This window comes from Chlamydotis macqueenii, chromosome 2, assembly GCF_036417535.1.
Source record: "Chlamydotis macqueenii isolate bChlMac1 chromosome 2, bChlMac1.mat, whole genome shotgun sequence".
Classification (NCBI taxonomy): Eukaryota; Metazoa; Chordata; class Aves; order Otidiformes; family Otididae; genus Chlamydotis; species Chlamydotis macqueenii.
Window position 1 is genome coordinate 115,179,909 of NC_141557.1, and position 21,597 is coordinate 115,201,505.

Sequence of the window (21,597 nt, forward strand, 5' to 3'; positions counted from 1 at the left end):
AAGAAAGTTATGCCATGATGACACAGTGCTGCAATGCTTAAAATACATTCTATAAACGCTGCTCTCAAGGCTGCAACCTAAAGCAACAGCTGGATCAAGGTGAACATTTTACGCTAGCTTTCCCTAGCTCTGGGGGAGACTCCTACAAACCCGGCTTTAAAAAGACATCTTGGGGCAAAAACAAAAGGTGGAAGTAACCATGATAGTAAAGCATAAAATTAACATCCTTGCTCAGATTCTTACTCTTGAAGTTTGTCTTAAGTGAAAACTGAAGACATCCCATCTAGTGCCTTGGTTTAACCTTTTCCGTACTGTGCTTAATGCTACCAAGGCTACAAAAGAGCAGGCATGCACACAGTATAAAGATGCTAAGAAACCCACTCATCACACCATTTTTTTCCACCAGAGCACTGCACAAGTCCACGATGGCAGCAGAATCTGTCCCCTGGAAAAATAATTACGAAGGCGACCAATAAACCACAAACTTCTGACCTTCACGTTTTCAAGGAATCACTAGTATTTGTCAACAGCCGAATTTAGTGTCACGTTACTTGACGAGATGCATTCAGTAAAAAGGCCTGGAAAGACTTTGTTTATAATTAAGCAATAACGATTGAAAGCTAGGGCATTTCCTGGGGATTAATGACCGGCTGGGAGAGTCGATGGCTTGAGGCAATGCCTTAGGCCATTAACCCCAGCCAGTCATTAATTTCCCCAGGAAATGCCCTGGACCTCGATTAGCGTAACTATTATAAAAGGTCGCTAGGGAGAAAAAGTTTAGCATTAACATTCTCCCAAGGAAATCTATGCCACAGCCAGTATTTTTTCACTTTGTTACATCCCAGAACTGCATAAATTAAGACCGACACAAGAAGAATGGGTGAATAAAAAGGAAAAAAAAATTACACTTTTCCAACTCCTAACGACTTAAGTTAATGACTTTTGTAGCAAAGGCAGGATTCAGTTACAAGACTGGCCGGGCAGCTTGTTTAGCACACTAAATCGTGAATGGAGATGAACATTTCCATATAATTACTGAAAAAAAAAAAAACAACCCTCCACACTGTCTAGCATCCTTGCTGACTGCTCACTTTCTTTCTCAATACACTTAAGAAAACAGCACATGCCTGTGTACTCTATCATCTATTTTAGATATTTCTCCCTTTCTGCCCACAGCCTGCCACTAATGAGAATTACAGCCCTGAACGCTTCACGTAGGAAGCACAGCCCCGCGACAAACAGCAGAGCAGCTGGATTTCTCTTCGCCCAAGCTTTATGCAATTGTGATGAGATTTGTGGGTCGGCATAGAAACCAAGTTCCCCAGCCTGACGCCTGAAGGTACCAAGACACCTCATGTCACAGGTTAAAGACAGGCGTACTCCGTTACCGCTACCCGGATCAGAACCCCGCTGCCCCGTTCTCTCTTCCCCTTCCCATCCTCACGTGCGCTGCTAAAGAAGCCAAACTACGCCTGAAGTTTCAAAATTACTTTCAAGGTCATTAAAAGACAGGGAAAGAGGAGTCTAGGGTTAAATACAGCAAAGAGTATTGTAATTCAGCTTATACCTGAAATAATGAGCTAGAACAAAAACATTATCTGCACATAATCAAGCCTCTAAGCCATTCAGAGGCACCAGATCCACACAGCAGGAGATCAAACTACAGCACTCCACTGAAGTGGTCAAAAAAACCCAACCAAACAACAACAACAACAACAAAAAAAACCCCCACAACCAAAAAACCCCACAACCCTGCTAGAAAGGAGAGGTCACAGGTATTTTAAAGAACACAGACGCTTATGCAGGCATTCACTGGAAGCCCCCCACCTCCCGCCCCCTCCCCAATTAGCCTTGAGGCTAATTAGCTGCCAAACCCTTTGAAAGGGTCAGTCTGTCCAGAACTGGTATTTCCACTTGGGAAACAGCTCAGGCATGTCATATACCTGCGCTCAGCCAGCTCCGGCCCACCGACGGCTGCGATCCCTGTTATTACTTGACACAAGAATGTCAGAGGGGTTTTGTAATCGCGCAGGGCAGCCAGCGGCGAAGCTCTTGCCTGAGACACGGTATTTCACCCGGCACAGCCTAACTCCATCGGCTTTCTAGACGTAGTTCGAACGGCTCCCAAACTCCAAGCCAATTTTGCAGAGATACAAGGCGAGTCTGTAATGGAAGTAATTCAGCCCCAGCGCTCGAACACCCGAGAGGAAAGTACTTTTGGAGGGGACGAGGAGCAGGCACCAGCACGCGCCAGCCCGCAGCAGAGGGGCTTCACAAGGATGCACACCAAGGGGTAGTTCGACGGAGGGTTGATGGTTTTTTTTTGGTTTGTTGGTTTGTTTTTTTTTTTTTGACAAGAGCACTTCACCTCAGCGTAACACATCTGATGGACTTGGGCTCCTTCCACAGTTACGCTGCACCTCAACCCATTTAATTGGGCTCTTACCATAGTGTAGAAATAATACAGTAACTAACGCAACTAAAGCCAATTTGCCTTATAAAAAAAAAAAAAAAAAGAAAAAGAAAAAAAAAAGAAAAAAAGAAGAGGATCACTGCCAGGAAACAGAGCTATTTTAAATAAACAAATACAACATGAACGCAATTGCCGTATTAACCCTCTTGTTAACTTCTGAAGTTTAAAATTACACCCTCATTACTAGTGTGTAATTGAGTATTCTCCCGGCTGTTTCCTGCATTTGAGGTTATTCAAATAGTTCATTAGCACATCAAGAACACCACACACGCTAATGATACCTGATACCCTTATCTAGTATTTCGGCCCCACTTTCATAACTTGCATCTCCCGCAAAAAAAAAAAAAAGAGAAAGAAAAAAAAAAAAAAGGAGGGGAAAGAAAGAAAAAGGAGGGAACGGGGGAGCCCATAGGGCTGAGCCGTCAGTGCTACCACCGAGGGTAGCACTGGGCAGCACCCAGGCACCTCTGGAGTGCAACCCACAGGCACGCAGTGAGCAAACAGGGGACAAGTGGCAGGGGGTGAGGAAAATGGAGGGGCGGCGAGGAAGTTGGATAACCCGTGTCCGGGCTCCTTGGGTGCCTGAACAGTGAGAGTCACCTCAAGGAGCCACCCCAGGGCTGGCAGTGTGAGTCAACCCCCAGCCTCGGGGCAGATGGGGATGAAAGGAGGGGCGCAGTGGGGGCTATGTGGGACAGGGTGCGGGGTTGCCACCTTTTTGTTTTTCCCCCTTCCTTTTTTCTTTTTCCATTTACCTGTGTGGGGGAAACAATAGCAGGTGAAACTACAGTGGGTGAGGTGGTGCCTCTGTGCCCATTGGCTTCAGGGAGGAGGTGAGGCAGGGGGTCGTGTTTCACTGAGACCACCACCACAGCGGGCGCGGCAGTGTCCAAGGGCTCAGCGGGGCGGCGGCAGAGTCTTTTGGGGGAGGCAGAGGGTCCGCAGGCATCGCCGCCGGCTGCAGCCCCCGCCGGGAACACCGCCTCGTAGAGGGCTCGCTTGGCTGGGGCCACCGCAGCCGCTTCTGCCTTCACTGGCGCGGCGTCACCGTCTTTGGGCAGCACGTAGGGGTTGGCGGTGGGCGGCCGGGGCCGTGGCCCACCATTTAGGGCAGCAGGGGTGTAGCAGCCCCCGCCAGCAGGGTGGTGGAGGAGGTGGTGGTGGTGGTGGGGAGGGGGGTGGTGGTGCGGCTGCTGCGGGCCCCCCAGCTTGGTGCCAATGCCGGCGATGCTGTTGAGGGTGGCAATGGAGACAGCACCGATGCAGTGGTTGGTGTAGGTCTTGGAGAGCTTGGCCGCCTTAGAGAGCATCTGCATGCGGGTACCCAGGAGGTTCTTGCCGATGGCCTTGTTCTCGTACCAGGTGATGTCACCCTCGCTGCAGTGGTCCCGCGGGCGCTGGAAGAAGGCCTTGCAGAGGGGGTTACGCTTGGAGAGGTACTTGACAAAGCTGGCGTAGGGGCAGAACTCCGTGCCGGTCTCATACATGCGGGGCAGGTTCTCCTCGTCGCTGCTCTCCGCCCGCTTCTTGCTCCAGGAGGATGAGCGCGACTTGTGGTAGGGCCCCAGCGCCTTGAAGTAGACGAACTTGCGTCCATCCTCATCCACGGCCAGCCCAAAGGAGTCCTCCTCCAACTCCCGCTGGTTCTCCCGGCCCCGAGTGCAGAAGTACATGCAGGTCTCAAACCAGACCTTGTTGAGGAGCCCAAAGGGGCTCTGGGTGCTGAAGACGCTACAGGTGTAGAGCTTGCGGAGGTCGGCGCGGGTGATAGCCTGCTTCTGCACCACCGGCCCGGCGCCCTGCTCCTCCAGCTTGCGGATGACCGCGGCCAGGGTGAGGTTGGCGGCACGGAGCTCGGGGTCCTTGGTGAGGTCGAGGGTGCGGCAGTAGGGCGGCTCGTTGAGGTAGCGGTTGAGGGAGCTGCGGATGCTGATGAGGGAGGACTTGGAGTAGAGCTGCCCGCTCTTGGAGCGCGCCTCGGCATAGAAGGAGCGCAGGACGCGGCAGAGCGCTCCCTTGTCCATCGTCTCGAAGTCGGGGCTCTGCGCCTTCTCGCTCAGGTACTCGCGGAAGATGCGCACGGCGTAGCGGGTGGCCAGCCGCGTGTTCTCGCTGAGCCGCGCCCGCTCCGGCCGCTGCAGCAGCAGGGCCGCCTCCAGCTCCGCGTCCTCCGCCGCCGCCACCGCCCCACCGGGGCCGCCGCCGACGCCACCGCCCCCCGGGGCAGCCGTCGCGGTTCCCCCCGGGGCCGCCCCGACGCCGCTGCCGCCGCCGCCGCTCGGCGTACGGCCCGGGGCGGGGGGCAGCGGTTCCGTCTCGTCCTCGCCGTCCCACTCCAGACCCATCTCCTCTTCCTCCTCCTCCTCGTCCAGCAGCAGCCCCCCATCGGCTCCGTCCTCCTCCTCGTCCCCCGTTATCTGCACCTCCTGGATCTCATCCTCCTCCTCGCCCTCCTCCTCCTCGCCGGCGCTGCAGTACCGGTGCGGGCGGGGGGCGACGCCGCGGCCGCGGCCCGGCGGCCGGTCCCCCGCATTGTTCCCGCCGCCACCGCCTCCTCCCCTTCCTCCTCCTCCTCCGCCACCGCTCCACTCGCCGCCGCCGCCGCTGCCAGGCATTCTCGCCATATTGCCGTCTCCCTGCCAGTCCTCGGGCAGGGCGCATGCGCTATATTGGACCGCAGCGCTGGAGCGCTTTTGTGTTTTAATGACCTTCAGCTACCGGGAGGCAAAGCCCGGGCTCTTAAAGGGGCCGCGCTTCCAGTGGCGGCGACGGCGGGGTAAGGGGCGGGTAAGGGGGTTGGGTATGGATCGGGGGAGGAGGAGGCTGAGCCAGGCGAAGCGGGTACCGCGGGGAAAGCAGCGCTACTTACCGCGCCCGCCGCTCACCTCGGGTCCGTCCCGTCGATGGGCGCCGGGGGGAACCGTCGGGCTGGGGCGTTCGCCCAGGCCTGGCGATTCCCCCCTGCTCCCTGGCGCCCATCCCGCCTTTCCATCCCCCCAAAAAAACCCACTCCGTGTGTGGAGCGACTCTTTCCGTAGGGACAGACCGCCACCGTGCAGCTGGGACGGCGGTGGGCGCGCCTCGCACCTCCTCACTTCACAGTAGCTTATAAACAAACACAAGGAAAAAACAAAACAAAACAAAAACGAAAAAAAAAAAACCCATCCAAAAACCTCAGGCTGCGGTTGCCCAGCAGAACGGCTGGGATTGACGGGATGCTTGATCCTCGACGGGATGCTGCCGGACCCACCGCCGAGCTCACACTCTTAGCCACGCACTTGGACTTCGGTCGAAGGGCTCGAGTCGAGATGGGTGCTCGGGGCTTTGCACCCGTGCGGCTTGGAGTCCGCCCGGGAACGACTGGCACCCCCCGCCCCTCACCCCCGCTCCCTGTTCGCGCCGGCGGGCAGCCCCTGCCCTGCCGCACGGTTCTTCCTTCCTCGGGGAAACCAGACCCCGCTCTGAGGGACGGGACGGGACGGGACGGGACGGGACGGGACGGGACGGGACGGGACGGGACGGGACGGGACGGGACGGGACGGGACGGGACGGGACGGGACGGGACGGGACGGGACGGGACGGGACGGGACGGGACGGGACGGGACGGGACGGGACGGGACGGGACGGGACGGGACGGGACGGGACGGCCACTAACACCAAACCAACCCTCCTCGTGTCACCTAGCCGGGCGATTTCTTTTATTTGGCACTCTGAAATAAATATTCATTACGACCACTAGCTACACCTGAAATTATAGCCTTAATTGCAGAGCTGCTGGCCTGAGTTACCACATTTGGTGCTTACTCATCTGTAGGAAATTGCTCAGCGCCGGGCCCCAGCCGTGGGGGTTACCCGAGGAGGGGTGTCCCCGATAGCCACGGACGGGGTGTCCGCGGCAGCTCCATCCCTCTCCGTCCGGGCAAACGTGGGATCCCACAGAAGGGATGCGCAAATTGTCGAGCAAATTAGTCCAATTCGAAACAAATAAGCGCTCCAGGAAGCGAGCCTGCCACTCCCCGAAAATAATTGAAAAGAAACCCAGCACTGTTATATTGATGTAAGCCTGGAGTAATTACACGGAGGTCAAAGTTGTTGCGTGCACTAAAGGAGTTGCGCTTGCTCTGTAGTTTGAGAGCGGATTATGTTCCCTTTTAGGTGGATGGCATATATTCATATTCTAGAAATTTTTTTTTCCTATGTACATAAAGAGGTTATAAATAACTTTTTTTTTTTCTCCCCTGTCATATACTATCTGCAACCCAATCCTGAACTAAAGTCTCAAAGACTTTCCAATGAGATAGATCAGATGCTGAAACAGATAGCTAAAAGCAGCAAGACCTTGTTGTGGTTAAAATCTAAATGCCCCAGAAAAGCTCCTTTTAGGAGCTATAACAACACACCGACTCTATAAAGGAGAGAACTGCAGGGCTTGCAGCATGCAACTTTTCTAAAGATCTTTTTTTTCTTCCTTTGTTGTTCCCATAAATGCTAAAAATTACATGATTAGCATTGACCCTTGAACTTGCTTCTGTCTCAAGATCGTAGAAGAGATGAAGCCACTTTCTTTTTTTTGAAGAAAAGCTTTTTCAGAGCCACCTGAGTGCAAAAGGTAAATGAACATTTGCCTTTTTTTTAACTTTAAAAAAGATGAACACCAGGTTGACAGCTTCTGTACTTGGATGTTCATTTAATCACCATTTCCTGATTACAGGAGGTGAACTATGTTGACAGACTGGGAGATGAATATGGAGCCCAGTACACTAAAAGTAAGTATAAAGGACATGAAGAACTTGCAGTCAGGTTGGAGGGGAAAAAATATATACGGAGCATCCATATTACACACATCAATTGGAAGCACCTCAGCTGCCAGGGGGGCATTCAGAGAGCAGCAAGTGAGGTGTTTAGAGTGCTGCAAGCGCCCATGAATGGGAAGGCACCTGTATAACGTATATACCTGTATAGCCTATATGTATATAGGTATGTGTATGGATATATATGCATATGTAAGCTAATCACAGATATATGTTAACTTACCTATCTGTCTACATTCCTAAAGATAAGATTTAGCCTAGTCAGTTGTATTCCAGAAGTTTAAATCCTATCGTTCAAGCTCTCAAGTTAGACGAGGTAATCGAACCGCATTCCGAAACTGCCCGAGTTGCACAAGGTTGCCTAATGCAAGTTGGCATAAAAAACTTAAACGTACATCCACTCCACCCTCCATGTCATTAATCAGTTTTATCCTGCTGAGAGCTCTGCACTGGCATAGACAGTATTCTCCCCTAGGAATCGAGGTTTGAGGCTGGTTCTCATATAGGTCCTGGCCACGCTTGGAGAATACATTGTATTACTGCTGTCGGTGAAGAAGATGTAATACCCACAGAACACTAGTAACTCATCTGACCCACTAAGGTTGCAACCCTAGACTGGATTATCCTTCCTGGTGTGTACTTGGAGATCAGGCCCTATGCCACAGAATTAGCATGCCAGGTTAAAAACCAAAAAACCTTCTCCATAAGTCAGTTGGTTTACAATAAAGGTAATGCTTGTAACCTCGTTACCAAATAGTTTCAAGCCTTTCCTTACTTTTTTTTTTCTTCAAGCTATTCGTCTCCCTGGCCCTGGGTCTCACTCCTGGCAAGCACAGAGCTTGCTAGAGCCATGCTCTTTGACAAGCCAACTGCTGTGCTAAAGCTGTCCACAGCCTTATTCTCCTTCAGACTAGCACAAGTTACTTCTCCTGCAGCCTCCATAAGCGGTTATCTCACTTACAGCCACCTAAGTCTTCCTGGTTCGGTGTTTCTTGGTAGGTGTTTTGTCATAAAGCTTCACTAGGAACTAAACTGGAATATTGCCCAAAAGCCAAGAAGCAAAGAAAATCCATTTGCTCCCTGGGATCCAGTCTAGGCATCTAGACAAGATTTTAATAAACCCAATGCTTAAAACAGGCTTGTTGGTTAACCCTAAGGCTGACTGCGTGGCATCTTTTTAAGAAAATAGCTTTTTCTCCGAGTACTGTTAGTTTAAATGCAATAAACTTCTTCTTGAAATGTGCTAATATGTTTTCTAAACACAAGATGTTGTCACTGTAGAGGCAGGCTACACAGAAATCAGTATGAGAAATCCATATTGACACTACAGAACTAGAAGGCAAATAACACTTGGGACTCTTGGAAAATTCACTTAGGGAAAAAGCATGTCCTAGAAATCCTTCTCCCACTCAGAAACACACAGTTCTGAGATAAGTTTTTTTAGCATTTCAGAACTGTCACTTCAAAATGCTAATTCCATTTTTATTTTATTCTTTTACTTGTGTATATGATATCTATAGTTGTTTCAGTACTTCTCGGTACTAGGGACAGCTGATGCTGACATATAATGTGCTTTAATAGATTTTAAATCTCTTTTATTTTAAATTTTTCTTTTTTTAGATTAGTGTCTCCTGTCTGCATGGCAATGAAATGGCTTTATATAACTCAATAAAGGCGACATTGATTTAGGAACGTACCGATGTATCCATCAGTGCTAAGTTGCAGCTGTTCTTAATGAATTTTAAAATACAAAAGCTATTTCACCTCCTAGATTGTCATATTATGAAATGTTAGTGGTAGTTGCGCATATCAAAGTGCCAGTTACTACCGACACATTGTGAAATGTGAAGGCAGCATCAAACCAGCCCCCTCATGAAGCTCCACGGTGCCAATCGAAAGCATATTTCTGAAGTACGCTCATATTTTTTTTTTCCCGTAGGTATTTTCCATTATTCACTTGACTTCTTTTTTTTTCTTTTCTTTTACAAAAGCAATATTTTTTGTTGCTGAGGGCACGGTTTGTTTCCCGATTGCTCTTTTTTCCAAACAAACCAGAGAAAACCTGAGTCATCATCTTTGCAAGAAAGCACGCGTTTAGTGCTTGGCAAATTAAAAGCCAAGACTTCGTGAATCATCGTTATTTTCAGTGTCAAGCAGCTGGAGCATTTTTGCTTCCAAAAATATAGAAGCACTATGTTGTCAGGCGGCTTGGAGAGAGGCAGGTAATAAATAAATTACATTGCACTGCATAAAGGTTTAAAGGGTCTTTTAAAACGTGCTGGAGGTAAGTTGCCAGGAGATGTATTCATGGTCTGTTTCGCTGTGTTTCGGTTTATGTTCGTCTTTGCTTCTGTGGTGATGACGGCACTGGTAACAAACTGGCGGATCGGTGAGATGCAGCAGTAGCTGGTTATACGTTGCTCTAGCAGTTGTCCAGTCGTTTCTATGAACGACTGACACCGAGCGACCCAGCACGTTAGTGGCACAATGCTTATCCTCCACGGAGATGAAGAGCTCTTTCCAACCAGGCTGAGAATTTAAGTTAGTCTTCAGTCCTCCTCAACTGGGTCCATAAATTCTACGTGGAAGTGAAGGAAATTTAGAAGGACCAAGCCAGTAACTCAAGAAATGAACCTCGACAGAGAGATCCCTGTGAAACCACAAAGCCTTGTTTATAGGTGTTGCAGGTCTGTGTAAGTACAAGTTTTCACATTATAAAGTGTTTTAGTACTATGTAATAGAGCATAAATTAATGCTCAGTTTAACATGGAGTTCCTGAAATCCTATTTTCCATTCATAATCTTCCAATAAAAGTGTATTTTGAACTAGAAGTTCAGGCTGGAAGTCACACTGGGCTGGATGGATGAAGTCTAAAAATGCAGGGAGGGATGACTGGTTATATGACAACAGGGTCGGGCTGAGAGGGCTTCTTAAATATTCCTTTAAGAAAGAAGGAAGAAAAAAAATCTGATCCCTTACAATTTAACAAACCAAAACATAATGTCGTTTTTGAGACTCTGAGAAAATGCACTTTCCACCTTTTTTTTTTTCTGCACTGTACGGATTCTATTTGTTTAGTTTTCCCAACCCCATTGCATGATCCAAAGTGTCTGTGTTGCCGCGGGGTGCGCTGAACACTGATTCCCGCACGGGGTCAGAGGTAGAGCTTTACTCTCCAAAAAACTTATCCATGCCAGGCTTTTCTCAGGGCTGGGGGTCCATGAGGGATGGGGCGACAGCTGGCCTTCAGTGCAGCCTGGAAAAGGGAATCTTCTTCTGACCATCGGCTAGTGGCTTTAAAGCCTCTTTATACCGTGAATTCACTGTCAACATACTTTTGTTTTGACTTAGTGACTGAAATAAACTGATTATTCCCCTTTTCCACCAGTATTATGTCTGTGTCATAGCGAATTTGGAAATTCCTTTTCAGGTATTTATGTAGAAAAAAACCCAGCCTGTCTACATTGATTTTCTTTTCTCAATTGAGTTATCTCAGCTGGGTTGACACAAACCCAGTTTAAGCAACTTTAAAACTGGATGACTTCAAATGAAGCCCACAGAGAGTGTAACCACGCTGTTAAGCAGTGTCAGAGCCCTGCTTAGGCTGTCACCCAGACACACCTTTCTGTTAGTGAGAGAACGCAACTTCAAATTTTGTATGCCTCCCTTCATTCCCCCATGATGCTGGCGAATCTGACCTGTGCAAATTTTGCACCTATTTTCTTTTAGACCATTATCTGGTCACAATATTGTCTGGCCCTAATAATACAATGCCATGTTCCCTTCTCAACGTGCAAGATGCTAAAGTGTCACTCATCTTATAAGATCTGAATGCACAGGAACTGTCTAAAGAAGGTTTGCACCACTGATTAATCTAACTTGTAAACCATCATTTCAGTAAAGAGGAACAAATTCATGGATCATCTGGAAGAAGACTACAGGGGTAAAAAGGTATGGCATGTTCACCTCCATTATTTGATTGGCCATTATTTTATTCATATCAAGAAAAATGTTGTAGAACATATTGCAGAATATTACTAAATAAAGAAAATTTGTGTGCTTGTCTGTTTGACTGATCCTTTACGCAAAAGCACTTCTACGGAGTAAATGCTGCTGTGTATGTAATTTCAGATAAAAACTGGGGGGAAACCTTCAGGATATTGTCAGGACTTTCATTTGATGTTGGCCATGAAGAAAAACAGACCTGAAGGTGCAAACTGCAATATAGTGCTGTATTTTGAGTTATAGATGTTAAAGCCTGGAAAAGTAAAGAAAATCTGAATTGATTCAGAGATAAGATAAAGAAGACTTACAAAGTTTAGTGAAAAAGACTGGATGCATTGGATGTCCCTTTCTTGGATTTTCAATGTCAGGTAATACTAAACCAAGACTAAAAATACCCTCAGCAGCTGATAATCTTCAGTATTTTCTTAGAGTTTGTCATTTTAAATTACTTCTTCAACTGTTAAGAATGCTTAAGTGTAACATTTTGTGTCCATCCCTGAGTTGTACCTTGTTTTGAAGAGCCTTGCCTTTTTCTGTCCATGAAAAATTAAGCTGTGCCTGATTCAAAGTTTCCTTATTTGAAGATCAAGGCTAAAACTCAGTTTCTTTTCACAGAACTAAAGGTATCATCAAATAATAAAAAAAAAATTGTAAGAAACTCTCAGAGGCAACACTTTGCACATTCATGGACTGAATTATTTAATTGCCGGCAGGTAGCTATTTGCTAGTAAAGACCTTGTTTTTAAGGATCAATTGTTAAAATAAGCAAGAAAAAAATTGTAAGCTCCTCTTTTGCCTTGGCCAAAACAAGGTCACATTTGCAATTTGTGGTGCATGATCTCTCCATTACCAATCTTGGCAAAGGTTTATCAAGTTATTCTGCATAATTTCCTCCAAGTTATGAGTGTGTCACTTGGCATGTTATGGACCTGTCCCTGCCATTTACTCTGCTGTTTACCTGTGTAATGTAAAACTCATTCTTGCTGATCAATGTCAAAGGAAAAAAAAACCAAACTGTTTTTAAAATCAAAGCTTCGGTGTGGAAGGATATAAAGTGTGAAATCCAGACCCTTTGCTTTCATTCTGGCTTTAGTGATCATAGAAACCTGCTGTAGGGCAGGACTAATCTGCCAGAAAATTATTATTGAGCCCTGGTACCTCAGATATATGTGCAGACTTGCAAATGTTGTTCTTTGTGCCAACTCCAGGTCCTACAAGAACCTCACATGGTATCCTCCACCTGGCTCAGAACTATGCCACATTCCACTGTAAAGAGGAGGAAGTTTGTTAATTCCCAGGCAGCTGTGAACAATTTAATCTCTTTCCAAACAGCTCGGCATCCTATTCCAATTGTGAAGTTTCTTGGGGGATGGATAGTTTGAAGAGCTGGTGAGAGATAATGGGGCCTTTATTTCAAGGTCATTCCGATGGATTTGGTCTTGACAGTAACATCTTGACGACAGGGTTGCCAAATCTCATAGCCTCCCGATACTTAGTGGGTTTGGACTTTCCTCCTCCATATGCTGGAATGGAGGGGTTTAAAATTAGTGTTTGGAAGACGAATTTGAAACCTTGAATGACTGCTCTGTAAAAACTTGGAAATCAAGTGGACAACCACAATTTTGTAATTTTGGGAAGAAATCCCTGTGCTTTTTAAGACAGACTTCTTAATCTGAAGACTGGTGGTTGGCACTCCTGGGATTTCCCAGACAAACTTGCCTATGAGAACTGAGCTGGTAACTTGACTTGATTTTCCAGACAAGTCTCTAAATTACTGACTTCTTCTCCTCTCAAGATTTCTTATCCAAAAAAAAATTAAATAAATAAAAAAGCATCCAACTCCTATGCAAGCCATTTTTGCCACCTCTTCGGCAATATGTCTAGAAGAGTCAAAGAATCACAAGGAACAACTTTGAGAAATTCATATCAGATTTCTTCGAGTTCTCAGAACAAATAACTTTATTCTGATTTTTAGAAGGTCTCTGCATTCAAAAGCTGTTGTATAGGTATTTCAGCCAGCTGTACTTTTAAACAGGCTTGCACCTGATACGGTTTCCATGGGAGCTGCTTGGTGCTTAGCCACTTGCAAACATGGCTGCTTATGTAGATAATTAAATTAGAGTTCTTGAACACGCCATTCTTCTGAAAACCTGACCTTCGGTCTTTCTCGCACACTGGCAGAAGAGTGAAGGAAAACACATCCTTTCTGCTCTTTACATATTCTGTAACACATTTTTTTTCCCCTCTAAAACTAGCTAGGTGTCACCTTCAGGATGTTTTTACCAAAAGCTCCTGCTAGTTAACTGCATTTTCAGCAGTTACATTTGGATTGTTCTGCCCTACTCTAGATACAGCATTTAATCAGCTTAGTTCTTCTACTTTCACTGGAGTTCTCAAATTTTAAAGCTTTTCCTTTGTTCAGCAAGATATATTGAGCTTTGCTTACACTAAAATATTTAGTAATGTTCTCTATGAACCAGTTTTATTCCATCAGAAAGTACTGGTGTTTAAGTACTTAGGAACCTCAGTCATAAGCAAAGTGGAGAGGCAGAATTACTTTGTGAAGCTAAAGGGATGAAAGTATCTGGATTAATTTGTAATGTTTTGGGGATGGGCACTTGATTTGAAAAGAAGTTCTAGATTGAATTTTGTTAACCCGTCACTTCAAATGAGCTTCTCTGTTCCCTAACAGAAAGGGACAGAATTTTGTCTTTTGAATTCCAGTTTGGCCACTAGCACATGGGCTAATTAGGGCCAGGTAGAGAGAACCTCACACACTGCTGAATAAACTAGAAAAATCCTGATGTCCCTCTAAGGCTAGCAGCACTGATTAGCTCACGGACAGGAAAGCTGCTTGAACCTGCCTGCTGTGCTTCCTGGCTTTGGCCAAGTCCAGAACCTTATGGGAAAAAAATTCTGATGCTATATCACGGCAGAAACGCATGCTGGGTCACTCATGGGCTAATTTGTCCACCTAAGATTTTTATAATCATTTCATCACAAAAGTTCCTCTTGAATAACACCCCCTCCAAAAAAAAAACAAACCACTGTGGCATATTAAGACACTGACTCACTCATGGTGCAAGTGAGACAAAGTTTATTTCTACAAGCAGTGCTTTATACTCTTTACCCAGATGCTCATTCCCTTACGATTTCTATCCCTATAGGGCAACTATGTGCACAAGCTCTACTACCTCACTACTGTCCAATCAGCTGTCATATCACACGTTAGTTAGCCAATCCGGTAGTTGTTCACATGCCGTTCATGCTCCTGGCTGGCATTGTACCGTTGTTCTTCATCACTTACTCCTTACTTTGTCCATCATACTGTTGCTTCTCATCAGCATATACTCTCGCTTTGTCCGTTGTACTCAGATCCTGCTCACTTTGATACATTTGCTCATATTCCCATTCGCTACAACCCACCAGAAATCCAGACCAAACAGATGGCTATTTCCTCCATCCTGTCTTGCTCCTTTTGAACCACTGCCACAGCTGTATCAGAGAAGATCTAATACCAGGATGTCAGAGCTGGGCTGGGTTAACCAAGGAAAATAAGCTGGAACAACAGTGAATGACAGGAAAAGGTGAGGGGGCTGGAGTTGGACTACAAAAGAATATGAAGCAGTTCTGAAATTACTCCCACTCAGGTTGCACTTTCCTTGATAATCCCTGTGTGCTCCCTGAGTCTGTTGGCAATTATCTGAACGTTTACAGCCCTAAAGCCATCCTGTTGTCAGACTGTGTGCAATCCCTCCTAGACTTTGCTGAGAGGAGTGTTTAATAGAAGAAGATGTGGTCTGGCTGCCTGCAGTTTCTTCCCATCAGTAGTCCCCATGGATAGAAATAGTCACCATGGGAGCATCCCTGTAGCCCTGATCCATCCACAATCCATGGGCACATACAGGCATATTAATGAGCTCTATACCCAGAACAAGTTAACGCTTCTCAGTAGCACAAATAAATTTGAACTCTGCTGTCCCAATGAAGGGGCAGTGGTGGATGGTGTTCAGGGCCAGAGCATATTTGACACAAAAAAAGGTAGGGAACAGATGTGACAGAGCCAGAAAAAGGGTGCTGTACAGCCAGACTTTCTTTACTCATAGCTGACAAGAGGTGGGATCTGACTCTTTTCCCTCCCAGCAGCAACTCTCCCTTGGTGAAGGAAGCAGGAGGAGCAAGTGTTTCTTGGCCCTTTTCTAAGGCTCTAGCACAGGTGACATTGAATTGGGGCCAGAGGTGGTTTTATTTCCCTCAAGGTTATCTGCTGCCCTCAGTGGCTCCTGCATTGCTAAAGCCTCAGGACAGCTCTGCTCACAACCTCCAGCAATCTTGCCTCAAGTCAAACTGCTGGTGTCACAACCAAAACCTAAGTAAATTTGTTGTGCCTACAGAAGCAAGAGAAGATTTCTCCTGGGACACTGATGAGGACTCTAGACAGTGATGCTGAGTGGCACACATCTTGCAGAGGTCATGCAAGTGTTGCTGTTGGCAGACAGGGTCACTTTGCCCTGAAGGTAACTGAAAGTGAACAAGAGGTCTGGTTTTAAGACACATCAAGGCTTCTTGCATTTACCTTTCTTGAAGCCTCCAAAGGGGTACAAAACCTACTAGTTTCTCACTGTTCACTCTAATTAAAAGTAACTGTGGAGAAGTTTATCTTAGACCCCTTCTCCTGCTTTTTCTCCTTTGATGCCACTCTCGCAGTCCAGTCTCATGCTGGTAAAATTGACTGATAGATGTCCTGGGCCTGGCACTCTTCTTTCTGCTGTTATTCTTCTATGAGAAATTCCCTAGTTTTTCCCCTCTTCCCTGTACATCACACCCAGGTAACAGAAATACTGCCCATCAGTCCCAGCTTGAACAATGCTTCCTCTCCTCATCTGTCCTCCACTCTCTCCAAATCACCTTGTTCTTTCTCCCTTACCCTCTCCTTCACCATCTATTCTTCCTTCAGGAATGAGCAGAGATACATGCCCAGGCTGCCTGAACTGTTTCCTAGATTTCTGTTGGTGGGGATCAGGAAGATGAAAGACAGGGAAAGGTGGAATAGAATATTCACTGGGCTGATACGCAAAACTATCTTGAACATCTCTTTTACTACCTCCTCCTTCTGCTTTCTCTCTCCTCCTTTGCAATCCACTGAAAATTGGTGGGAGAAAACTGCATGTCAGTCAGCCTCAAAGCAGAAGAGGAGAAAAACCACTTCCTCTCTGAGCTGTGATTGTATCTCTCGGTTGCACGACTTTCCACACTTCTCTGGGAGAATCCCTGGCTGCTCTGATGTTCCTATGGAGGCATACAAAGAGCTGCGGCAGACAATGCTAGTATCTGTGGGAAAGACAGGATAATCCTCCCCGTTCTTCTCCAAGTTCCTCCATTTTTGTATAACCCTGCCTGCCTCCTCAAGACGTTCCAGCTCCTCACCTTCGCATGTGGCACAAGACAGCCGTTGTGCTCTACTCAAGGTGGCACCAAGAGCTGCAGCAGTTTGCCAGGACTGATCTCCCGCTTCCTCCACACAGGGAAATCTCCGTGCTTTCAGCCATGTGTCCTTGCAAGTGTTTGGGTGCAACACTGCCCAGCCCTTGCCAATCTCGAGCATTCATGACCACAAGATGTTCCCAAACAAAACATGAAGAAAGAGAAAAAGCCTTGATTATTTTTTTTTAAAACAGTGTATTTGAGAGTATTCACTTAAGTTCTGTGTTCGAGTTTTCAGATTACATTTGTTTTTAAGTCCTGCTCTGCCTTCCTCTTCTCCCACTGCCCTATCTGTTCACTCTCCATCCCAAACACAAGGGCTACGGATGATTGTTTCTCCCTTTGAAATCTGAGAATTTTCATTCCTGGATATGAGGCACTGGCAAATATACTGGGAGGTGAGGTGGGGGAAGAGGCTTGGCAACCCGAGAAAGAATGCAATAAACCAGTCATTTCCCTTCCAAAGCATTAAACTCCAAACCCTAGAGTTAGTGGTCTTTATGACAGTCTAGTCAAACAGAAAAAGACTAGGAAAAGTGGAGGAGACAGGTCCTATGTTTTGAAGATGATGCATGGACAAGGTGCCAAATGATTGCATTTCTGTCATTTGCCACAAACTGAGTTAGCTTTGAGCTTGAAGGAGAGAGAATAGCAGGTTTTTAAGTACCGCTTCTGGGCCTGGCATCGACGCTTCTGTTGCCATAATGAGTCAGACATCAGAGGCAACACAGAGGCAAGGATGCAGGCCAGTGCCTAGGCAAACAGAACTGGGAAAGAAGGACTGAAAAATAAGTGCACATGGCAGGGAAGAAGGACTCCATTCCCACAAATGTTTTGAAATTATAACCTCAATTTCCCGCATTTCAGCAAATAAAGTAACTTCAAAACCAATGAAAAAAACTCTCTAGAATTCTGTGCAAGGTTAATTTGCTGGAGGCAGATTTTGTTCTGTTAATTGCCATTTGCCATGTACCAAAGCCACAGTCCCCAAATGCTCTTGCACGTTTCCCATCAGGCAAGCACACACACGATTAAGAACGTTTGAGCAGTCATCCTTAGAACTGTGAAAAAGATAAATCTTTAAATGAAGGGAAATTAGTCTTCTCGGCCACAGAAACCACGGCCTCAGATGCTCCTTTCCCTTGCCACCTAGCAGGGCTCCTGAAGGGCTGTTAGATGATGGGGGTTAGATAACTGGCTCCGGGGACAGACTACGAGATGGAAAGTGCATTGATGGAAAACATTGAAACGTCGATTTGCACTCTTTCTTGGGGGCTCCAGTGGGAACTCGGGGCAGTCTAGACACACGGATTTGGCACTTCTCATCTACCTCAGCTGTCAAGTAATTCCCTGATTTGTTCTCTTCTGACTCATACTTCCACTGTTTTTTCCTTCCTCCTGTTTGTCTTCAGACCATCCCTCTTCTATGCCCCTTCTTTGGACTTTTATCACCATGACCTGGAGAACTGATATACACTGCATGGTGTTCTTCTTTACTTTCTCTTTTCTCTCCAACACTTCATTAAACATAATTGCCGCTAAGAAAATATTTACTACAAGAAACTACAGTGATCTGCTGATCAACTAGTACAAATGACCAACTACAGACCTCCAAAAGACCTTCCAGGTCTCTTCCATTCTCTGTTACTAGGCTTCCTTGCACCATTTCAGGACTTGCCTACTCTTGGTGGTTTTACTAATGTGACTGATTAATGGAAGAGTTTTCATTTTGTTTTGACCAACGGTTGTACTGATAGAGTCTCATTGCCATTATGCAGCTGCATTGCTGTGAAGATGACCTACAGAAGCCACCTTTCTGATGGGAGCACCACCACCCCAGCACTGTGCAGCTACAAATGGGTATCACTTCTTTGATCTTGGATACATCATGGATCCTGCTTCCATCTTAGGAATTAGAGTGACATGCTACAAACCTTTGTCTTCCAAAATTGCGTGACATAAAAAAACACTATTAAAGCACACATAAGTCAATAACTATGTTTAAAAGCCTCTGGCACCTCAATTTCCACAGTGTTAGGCAGTGCTAATATGATACAAGCCAAAATAGTGAGGTCACTGCTCCAATGGGAACACAGCGATGAGGTCCAATATCCACAAAGAATTTTCATTCACATGCCTTTGTTCTGGAGTCAGTTAATGATTAACATGGATTAATTCCTGTGCCTTATGGACATAATACCAAGGTTTCTCTAAAATGCAGGAATACACAGATATACTATAAGAATTTTTAAATAGATTATATTCTTTAAGATTGCACAGTGGCAAAAAGCAAAAATTCACAGTGGTAAAAAGCAAAAATACTAAAATACTATACTATACTAAAAATCTGTACAATTCCTGACTTTGCTGCCAAAGACCAGACATTATTTTACATGTAGTGCCTTGGTATTTCAGGTCATGCCTGCCTTGTGTGATCCATGAGCACGCTGCAAATAAAGAGAACATGATAAAGCCGCAGGAACATGATTTAGCTTTGATCTGAGGATGGATCCTAAATCTATTATGTTGCTGAGAGTTTGTGGCCAACAAAGAGAATATGGTAAGTTTGCTCAGCAAACTAAGAGTGTGACATTAATGCAAGTCACCCAACATTGGGGTCTTCCATACAGCCACATCTACAATAAAATCATTCCCCTGCTAGTTAGATCAAAGCCAGCATGGCTATGCTTCTTCTTCTACTGCCACATTTTCTTTTGCACTTAATGATCTAATCACATCCTCTTTTTTTTTTTTTTTCTACAGGGCCTTTGCCTCATTCTGCGCCCAGGATGGATGGGACTCATTGAATAGGCATCTGTAGTCTGAGAGTTTGTCTGCAGATTTGCCTGGAGCTGAAGATACATTCTTTGATTCTATCCCTGACTCTGCCACAAAGTTCCTACGTTAAGACACTGGACTAATCACTGATATCAAACTGAAGTGGACACCAAGAGCCTCTTTTTTTTTTTATGCTGTGAGTGCCTGACCTGAATCACTAGAGATCTCATTTGTGAAAGAGCTAAGAACTCCTTGCATACAACTGGGGCAGAATGCTACAAAAATCCTAAATATTCTGAAAAGAGATAGACACCCGGCAGCTCAAACTTAAAATTAGTAGACAGTTTCAGCCATGATCTCTCTGGACTTCCTCTCCTCTATGCAAAACTTCCTTTATGGAGGTCCTCTCTGGACTTGCTCTCCTTCCTCTTCCAGCATGGGGACAGTGACAGTTACAACTATGTCTGGGACACGGTATTTACTTTCCATAAGATGTTGTTGTTTCAAATCCTCATTAGGACAAAATGAAAACCACTCACAGTTCGGAGTGGGGAACCTCTCATACAGCTTCCAGGTGTTCAAGTTGTCCCATATAGTTGCTTGAATTAGCAGACTTTTGGCATTTCTAGGTCATTTGTACCCTCAGTTTAACTGAGAAACCTTTCCTGCTCAGAATTTCATCCAAACAGATGCATTCTAGCAAAAAGCTTCAGTTTTGACAGAACTTTTCTCGTTGGACAACTGCTTTGTACATGTTTCCTGTCTGGACTGCTGAGACTCTCTAGGAAGGAGCATATGAGTCCCACTGTACAAGTGTCTGTTTCCAAAGGCTGTTGCTTTGAGTGAAGTCAAACCAGGCCTGCAGAGGCACCTCTTTTACCTCAGGCACCTCTGAACTCTGTGGTACCAACTACAGATGCTCCAGAGCTCCAGGGGAGCTCACCTGGCTCGGACATTGTCCAACACTACCAAGGGCGACCAATCTCCTTGGAAAGCCCAGTAACCCTGGGCCATCTATCCAACCTGCAAGGCCTTCAGATTTAATGTAGTAAATTCGGGCAACTTTATATAAAATATTTGAATGAAACTGCCACCTGTGTAAACGTCAAAGGTTTATGCCTTCTTCACATATATTTCCCTGTCCATGCTGTATCTGGATCTCTTCAACTTTCAGAAACAGACAGTATCTCAGAAGAGAGACCACCTGTCCTTCAAGGCTAGTGTCCAAGGGCAGCAAGGAGCACCTTGAGTGGCCTTATTTACTACGCACTACAAAAGCAGGTGTAATCAAATTTGTTCCAAGGAAAGGAGACAGTCAGCCCATCCCTGTTGGACTCCAGCCAGGTATTTCTATATCATTTTTTAGCAAACCTTCCCACCCTTGGAAGACGACAAAATTTAGGGAAGACTATTAAAAAAGGTGGAAAGGGTGGAAAGATTTCAAGAGGTTGTGGCAGTGACTACAGGCTTTGCTGTCTGGGTTCTGTGCATGCCACTTCTAACAGGGATGAGTGCAATCTGGCATTTAAATAATGATACCGTGGGAGCGGTTCTTTTCTGCAGTGTGCTACAGTTTCTTGTGCAGTGTCAAATTTGGTATCATTTTGACATCTGGTCTGTGGCACTCATCCATCTGTTGTAACTGAGTAGGTGTTGGGTGGGGTTGGCAGGAGAGGCTTGTTTAAGTGTTTGTTTTCATCCTGTAGAGGAACTGCAGAGCCAACTCAGTAATTAATCAAATACTCATAGTTAAAAAAAAATAAATGTGTGTACTAATATTCTAAAGAAATGGTGAATAAGGCAGCTGGTGCTTCTCACTGCTGAAATGCAGAGACTTTGTTCCCATTTCTCCTTGGTTCCATGTTGTTCTAGGAAGCCTTCCCCATCGGGCTGGCACTCTGGTTTCTATGCCTGACTCAGCCAAATGCCTCCTGGCTGAATTGGGATAGGTCACTCCATCTTCTCTGCAGCAGTTTCCCTCTCCGTAAAATGCATTCAAAGTTAAACACCTCCTTTAACAGAAGCTTTAAAATCTGCTGACAAAAA

General features: G+C 45.9%; 1 protein-coding gene across 4 annotated transcripts in view; it reads right to left on the bottom strand.

Annotated features, from left to right (window-relative positions):
* KCTD1 (potassium channel tetramerization domain containing 1) overlaps positions 1-21,597 on the bottom strand; it is a 101,333-nt gene that overhangs the window by 63,425 nt on the left and 16,311 nt on the right. Inside the window, exon 1 of one of the 4 annotated variants that reach the window (XM_086740756.1) lies at positions 5,343-5,613. The exons of 2 other annotated variants lie outside the window; for them this stretch is intronic. Coding sequence is in view for 1 of the 2 variants with exons in the window: in XM_010118572.2 (XP_010116874.2) it covers positions 3,229-5,097 (1,869 nt within the window). In the remaining variant the exon portion in view is untranslated. Of the gene's footprint in view, positions 1-3,228; positions 5,098-5,342; positions 5,614-21,597 lie in introns of those variants that run through there. One more of the 4 variants, XM_010118572.2, reaches the window with a different exon arrangement.